Source organism: Neophocaena asiaeorientalis, unplaced genomic scaffold (genome assembly GCF_003031525.2).
Source record: "Neophocaena asiaeorientalis asiaeorientalis breed wild unplaced genomic scaffold, Neophocaena_asiaeorientalis_V1.1 scaffold1019, whole genome shotgun sequence".
NCBI classification, from domain to species: Eukaryota; Metazoa; Chordata; class Mammalia; order Artiodactyla; family Phocoenidae; genus Neophocaena; species Neophocaena asiaeorientalis.
This window is the reverse complement of record NW_020173382.1, coordinates 1022893-1030379: the sequence shown is the minus strand read 5'-3', so window position 1 is coordinate 1030379 and position 7487 is coordinate 1022893. Positions and strand designations below refer to the sequence as shown.

The 7487-nt window shown below is 41.8% G+C and overlaps 1 protein-coding gene across 1 annotated transcript in view; it reads right to left on the bottom strand.

The window, feature by feature from the left end:
* GPC3 (glypican 3) overlaps positions 1–7487 on the bottom strand; it is a 417096-nt gene that overhangs the window by 144906 nt on the left and 264703 nt on the right. Inside the window, exon 4 of the mRNA XM_024746584.1 lies at positions 2879–3012. Within this exon, the coding sequence (XP_024602352.1) occupies positions 2879–3012 (134 nt within the window). The remainder of the gene's footprint in view (positions 1–2878; positions 3013–7487) is intronic.

Genomic DNA, 7487 nt, shown 5'->3' with positions numbered 1-7487 from the left:
AAAGGAAAATAAGTGAGGTTAATTCCTCAGGTGGTTTGGGCGAAGAGTGAAAGCAATGGAGAGCAATGGACAAAGGACAGACAGGGGCTAAAGAGGGCCTGGAGAAATGGCCTAATTTTGTCTTCCCAGAAAGACAAAAAATTTCCCAAAGGACCCCTATGGTATATGGAAATGGTTCTCAGAGTATTTTGGTGCCAGGACCCCTGTGGTGGTTTTAAATATGTCCAGGGACTTCCCTGGCAGTCCACTGGTTAAGACTCTGTGCTTCTACTGCAAGGGGCACAGGTTCAATTCTTGTTTGGGGAACTAAGATCCCACATGCCACGTGGCACGACCAAAAGATAAATAAATAAATAAAAATAAATAAATAAGTAAATAAAAATAAATAAAAAAGTCAACAAACTCTGATACTGCTCCTTTCAAGAGGTGGAGCTTAATTTCCCTCCCCTTGAATGTGGACTAGAACTGGTGACTTGCTTCTAGCAAATCGAATATGTCAGAAGTGACAGTATTGTCACTTCCAAGACTAGGTCGTGAAAGACATCTCAGCTTTCTCCTTGCTCTCTTCCCTGGCTCACTTATTCTGGGGAAGCCAGCAGCCATGTTGTGAGGACACCCAGAAGGTCCGTGTGGTGAGAAACTGAGGCCTCCTTCAAACAACCAACCAGCACTAACTTGCTCCATGTGTAAAAGAGCCACCGTGGAAGTGGCCCCTCCAGCCTTAGTCAACACTCAATGGACTGCAGCTCCAGGTAACACCTTGACCAAAATTTCTTTGAGACTGAGGACCACCCAGCTAAGCCGCTCCCAAATTCCTGACAGAAACTGTGAGATAATAAATGTTTGCTGTTTTAAATAACTATGTTTTGTAGTAACTTGTTATATAGCACTAGATAACCAACACAACCCAAAGGGTCCCCCCCACCCCTGGCCGTACCATTCGGCATGTAGGATGGAACCCACGCCCCCTACAGTGGAAGCATGGATTCTTAATCACTGGGCTGCCAGGGAAGTCCCTTTTCTTTCTTTCTTTTTTTTCTTTTCCAAAGGGTTCTTAAAAATTATTAAGGACCCCAAAGAGCTTTTGTTTACATGACATATATTTATTGATGTCTACTGTTTTAGAAATTAAAACTCAGGAAAAAAAATTTTCAATTTATTATTAATTTTAAACTAACAGTAATGAGCCTTTATATGTTAGCACAAATTACATTTTTATGAAAAAAGTGAGAAAAGCGGTAATGCTTCTGCATTTTTGCAAAATATCTTTACCGCCTGTCTTAATAGGAGTCAGCTAAATTCTCCCATTGGCTTCTGCATTTAATGTGTTGCCATATTTTATTTTGGTTGAAGCGTATGAATAAAAGCCAGCTTCACATAGATATGTAGTTAGTAAAAGGAGGATCTTACAGACCCTCTGAAAGGGTTTTTCTGGGACTCCCTGAGTTCTCAAATCACACTTCAAAACTGCTGCTACAGGGAAACTAGAAATTTATTAGGTTGGAAGTCACCAAAAGAAAATGTTACCTCCTGAAATTTCTTTGGAGGACTATCTCCCAAGTGCCCTTACTGCCCTCTCTCACGCTAAACTGTGCCATATATGCCTAAGAGTTACCGTTTCAAAATCTCCTGTGGTAAATGGACATGAAAGGAATAATTTAGCCCAAATATGAGACTATTACTTATTCCATCTCTTAATTTTCCATCTCTAGGCCAATCTCTCTCAATCCTCTCAAAGTCATCGTGAGGCAGAACTCATGTCTAGCTATTCTTAAGCCAGTGGCAGGGTTGGCTACCTGTGCAGTCCTTTTGGGGATATCAATTCTCCCAGATTTGTGTTGAGCTTCCCAATCCAATTTCCACCCCTTATTTGTAACCATGAAACTAGAAGAGGGAAGGAGGGAATCTGGATAAGGGGAGGAGGAATGAAGAGTATCGTAACAAACTTTAATTTGGTCCCTTGACTGCTGTCTTAAGGAATAGAAATCAAATCCTTCATTTTATCATTCATAAAACAGTGTGTACTATTTTATTTTAAATAGATAACTAACAAGGACCTACTGTATAGCACAGGGAACTTGGCTCAATATTCTTTAATAACCTGAATGGGAAAAGAATTTGAAAAAGAATGGATACCTGTATGGGTATAACTGAATCACTTTGCTGTACCCCAGTAACTAACACATCATTGTTAATCAACTATACTCCAATATAAAATTTAAATTTTTTTTTTTTTTTTTTTTTTTTTTGCGGGCCTCTCACTGTTGTGGCCTCTCCCGTTGCGGAGCACAGGCTCCGGACGCGCAGGCTCAGCGGCCATGGCTCACGGGCCCAGCCGCTCCACGGCATGTGGGATCTTCCCGGACCGGAGCACGAACCCGCGTCCCCTGCATCGGCAGGCGGACTCTCAACCACTGTGCCACCAGGGAAGCCCCCCCCAAAAAATTTTTTTAAAGAGTGTGTACAGTGTGAAGTGTGTGTGTATACACATGAGAGTGTCTTGCCAGTTTCTCTTTGGTGAACTCACCCCTGACTCACTGTTTTTGGAAAGCCACAAACCAAGCCACGGAATTGTGAGACCAGATCATAAACAGAAAAGGTTTTGTTTAATCAATAAAGATCTTGAATAGAGAAGTCTATTCCACCCTGTGTTGCTGTACTGGATATTTACATATGGTAAATTTACATTTAAATATGGCTTGGATATAATACAATATCTTTTTTCTTTAACATTAACAGATGATAGATTCAACTCATCAAACACTCTACTCAGAAGAACTAAATAACATGTATTTAAGAAGCTTCCCTCCAATGGCTGTTGACCTTAAAACACAATTGCTAACTGTATGCTGAAGTAGAGAAAAAAAAAATCTCTCACCTTCTTCGGCTGGATAAGGTTTCTTCATGTTCTACATGAGCAACTTTTAATACCTTCTTGTCAATAAACAAATCCTCAGGATAATAAGCAGATCTATACGGACGTTGTTGAGAATGGGCACATAACTTGCCAATCTGAAAAAAGAAACGCAATATAATTATATGATACTTTCACAGACATGATAGTAGAAACAAACTCTGAAACGCACTTCAATTTCTTCCCCAATTTCTTTTTAAAGAGCAGAACGAAGCTATTACTGGAGTCAAAAAAGGTGATAATGCTTTTAGGGCAAAGAACCATCTGTGGAAAAGAAGGTTGAAGACTGTGGTAGGGGGCACTCTGAGCACAGTCTATTCAGAGACTTCCTAAGATGAAAATGCTCTTTCTCTATAGTGAAGTACACATTTGAGAGGACCCTCCACACAGGACTTATGCTACTGATACCTTTCAATGGCACTTGATATTTATCCCTATGAAGTTCACAAATGCCAAGTTTAGGAAAGTCTGGTGAAGGAAGTGAGGGGTGTGACAGATGTGTAGTCTGTTAATAGAAGAGCAACCTCCTGCGCACAAAGTGCTCCTGATTCTTCTGAGCATTTTGTTAGCTCTTTTTTAAATGATATAAGTTTCAGGTGTACAGCATTATAATTTAAAGCTTAGGGCTTCCCCGGTGGCGCAGTGGTTGGGAGTCCGCCTGCCGATGCAGGGGACGTGGGTTCGTGCCCCGGTCCGGGAAGATCCCACGTGCCGCGGAACGGCTAGGCCCGTGAGCCATGGCCGCTGGGCCTGCACGTCCGGAGCCTGTGCTCCGCAACGGGAGAGGCCGCAACAGTGAGAGGGCCGTGTACCGAAAAAAAAAAATTATTAAAGCTTAGCTCTTTTATACTCATATAGTAATGATAACAATGGCATCAGCTCTCTTTTCTCAATTCTAAATGATTGATTTGGTTAAACTACTTGTAGATTTGCTATTTTTTTCACTTTTGGTCAAAAGCCTGAATGAACTTCTGTATAAATAAGTACGAATATTAACACATGTCCCCCTTGTGCCAGACACTATGCTGCATTTCTTTGTGTGTTATTTTACTAAGGCAAAGGGCTTTTCAATTCATAATCAGATTCAGACAGTCCCATTTTATAGCTGAGAAAATTGAGGCTCAGAGGAGTTAAGTGACTTGCCTAAGACAAATAGGCAGTGGATTCACTGTCTGACTTTGAACCCGTTTGTCTGACTTCAAAGCTAATGCAATATCACCTTCTGAGAAGATATGCTTTATTTTCAGTTGCTTACATTCTACATTTTGGGGGGGGAAAAAAAAAGAATTCCCAGTTCTCAAAAACATAGCCACGGTGAAAATATAGATTGTATACTTTAGGAAAAATACTAGAAATACCTTGTGAAAACAAGGGTTATATCTCTGTCACTTCTGTACCTCCATGGAGTTCACACTGGATTTTGTACACTTAGGCCCTTAGTAAAGACAAATTAATTGAAGTGAACTGAAGGAAAATCCTCGTGTCCAATCTGGCACACCATTCCACTGATAGGACATGGGCTCTGAGTTGTAATCCCAGCTTCTGGATTCCTGAAGATAGCCCTGAAATATTCTCTAAGTTATGTATCTCTTTATAAAAGCGTAAATGGCACTTGGTTTGTATAGAATCAGCAGTAGCATCACCTTTTATGAAAGACAGTAGCTACAGTATGATACTCAGACAACTACTTCTGAATAGTTCACCTCAATGGGAATGAAACAAAAGTTGCACACACTCTAAAATATTCCATTTGGTTTTGGAACGTATGATACTGAAATTTTCAGATGTGTTTATGTAACGCTATTTGACTTGGGCTAATAACTTTAAATGAAGAATCTGCAGTCTCTGAATTTGCCCCACTTGGTAGCCATCTGGTAGGGTACTTTAGGTAGCGGACTGCCCGGCTGTACTGCAGAGTTAACTTCCAATCACTTCCAAAGCACGTAATGCAGCTACAAATAACTGAGGGTAGCCTGTACATCATAAAATTATGTCCATAGACACATATGTGTTTCTTTGTTAAACCGCAGGTGAGCATTCATGGAACAAAACCTTGATTTTTCCTTCCATAAATATCTATTTGTGACTCTGTGAACATACATCAATGTGAGAGTCTATTTCAGCAGGATCAAAGTATTCTTCGTCAGCACGTTCGGGAGCACAGGACACATTCTCTTGACTGACACCTGTTCCAAATCCAGCACCAAAATCAAAATCTTTCACACATCTTTCACAGTAACTTGCCTACTTGCAACCCACAGCTGTGAAATCTCCCTCCCCATTGAAAGACCGCCCCTTGTATCAGTGAATACTAACTGGAACCCAGCAAGACTTTAAAGTTTTTAGCCCCTCCCAATCTACTGGAAAGGGCTGCAACTGAGGCAAAAGCAGGAAGGTTAAGAACAAATGAGAATGTAGCCAGCCTGCAGTCTGACCCTTCTTCCCAAGCCACCCAATGTGGCATTATCAAGCCGACTTCCCAAGGCTCTGTGTGGGATAAGGGGCAAACAATGGTATCCTGCCAACACCCCCATCCGAAATCTGCCACGTTTTATCAGACAGCCTGTATTTTCTTCCACAAATTTACCATGAAGCAAATTCTTCTCATATACAAAGTATTTGTCAAATGTAGACACCCCCTTTGGGCCCTTCTCTCCACATCTTTAACCTCCACACTGTGCGAGCTGTAGGTGAATATTACGAGCTTATTCTGAGAAGTGGACACAAAGAGAAAACATAATTTACAAAGAGGTGGGGTATTAACATTAAAGAGGTCCTTTCATCTTTATACCTGGGAAACATCAGGCTATGCTGGGAGACCTGGGTCTTATTCTACAGCTGTACTTGCTAAAGAAGCCAGCCTCCCAAGTGGCATTTGAGAAATCGGTATCCTGCCCAGGAGTTTTAGGCTCTTAAATAAAAAATGCAATCCGATTTCCTTTCACTGACTAATGTACCTAGTCAAGGATACCTCTATCTTTAAATTTAGTTAGTTGGACTGAATTTGTTGGACAGAAAGGTGTCTCTATCAATAGACCTGGAATATAAAACCTTTTTGTTTTCCGTGAACTGTGATTCCTAATGGTGCCTTTATATGTGTGCCAGAACCTGTGGCAGGGAAAGCAACAGTGCTCTGAAGTGTTATAAGACCATGAAGTGTTATAAGAACGCAGGGCCTCTGACCATATCCAGGCCAGCAATTCATTCTAGTAACCCTAGCAGCATTCTTCTCTAGGCAGGGTCCAGAAGCACCGGCTTTATACACACGAGGAAAATACACTGCTGGGCCCAGCAAGGTATCTGTGAGTAAGAGCCCGGTAGACTGGACATCAGGAAGCGCAGCCTACAACCCCACTTCTACCTCTCACTCACAGAAGGACTTCCTTTTGACCTGCTCCCACAGTTTCACTCCACTCTGGTCTCAAACAAAAGAGGAAGATATGGTATTTGAAGTGCCATATTTTATTCCAGGCTCCTTTGAAAAAGGGAGGGAGGAATTACTTTGCAAGTAGAGTATGTTACCAAAGATTCTGAAACCATGCCAAGCATTTGGAGTTGATGCAATTCACGCACGCACCCCATAATTGACATGGCAAGATACGCCACTGGTTACATTCATCCTCGGACCCCCATTCATCGTTGGTTCTAGGAACTCTCAGGTGACAAAAACTCAGACTTGATCTTTCCCTGAGGATGGTTGAGCAGAGAAAGTGAGCCTATATTGTAAGCTTCTCATCAACACCAATACCTCACTCCGGGCTAATGCTTCACAGAAAACGTCTACATCCATTCTCCATTCTCTCCGGTGAGCCCTACAACCCTCTGAGGCATACAATGCAGGTATTATTGACCCCATTTTAGAGATAAGGAAAGAGACTCACAGAGGTTAAGGAACCGAAACAAAGTCAAATGGCTAGGAAAGGGCAGAGCTGGGACTCGAACCCAGACCTGTCTGACTTTAAAACCTGTGTTTTTCTTTTCACTTTTTCCCCCTATGCCATGGGTTTCTGTCAAGAGGATAGACTCTGGGGCTCCCAGTATTGGGTGTGGCCCAGTTCTACAGTCCTGTGGACATCCCATCCATAATTGGAGAAAGATAATGATTATGAGGACTGTAAAACTGTACTTCAAAGAAGGGCTAGTTATTAAAGATAAACAGAAAACTGGCACCCAATTTTAACCTAAGTTTCAGGCAGTATTGCTTGTGGAATGATGTAAACTCTTTGACCCACCAGGCAAGAGCGATTTCATAACCATACTAAAGCACTGGATGTCAACTTCTGTGGGCTGTGGGAAAGGTGGTTCTCAAGTAGGCCCAGGCTGCTGCCTGCAGGATATCCCCGGACCCAGCCTCCTGAAGTCAGATTCTTGCATTGGCTATAACATCTTCTGTAATTTCTACAATTTACCCCAGGGCTCGTCTGACGTCTGGCCTGAGTATATTCTCTATAGTTTCCCCCCAAAAGGAGATTCCAGGTTGATCCTATGCCTACAAAAATAAAACGGGTTTAAGCTTTTAGCTATAAGAGCCAAAAAGATTAGAAAATGGGGGGGGTGCAACTACATTAAAGAG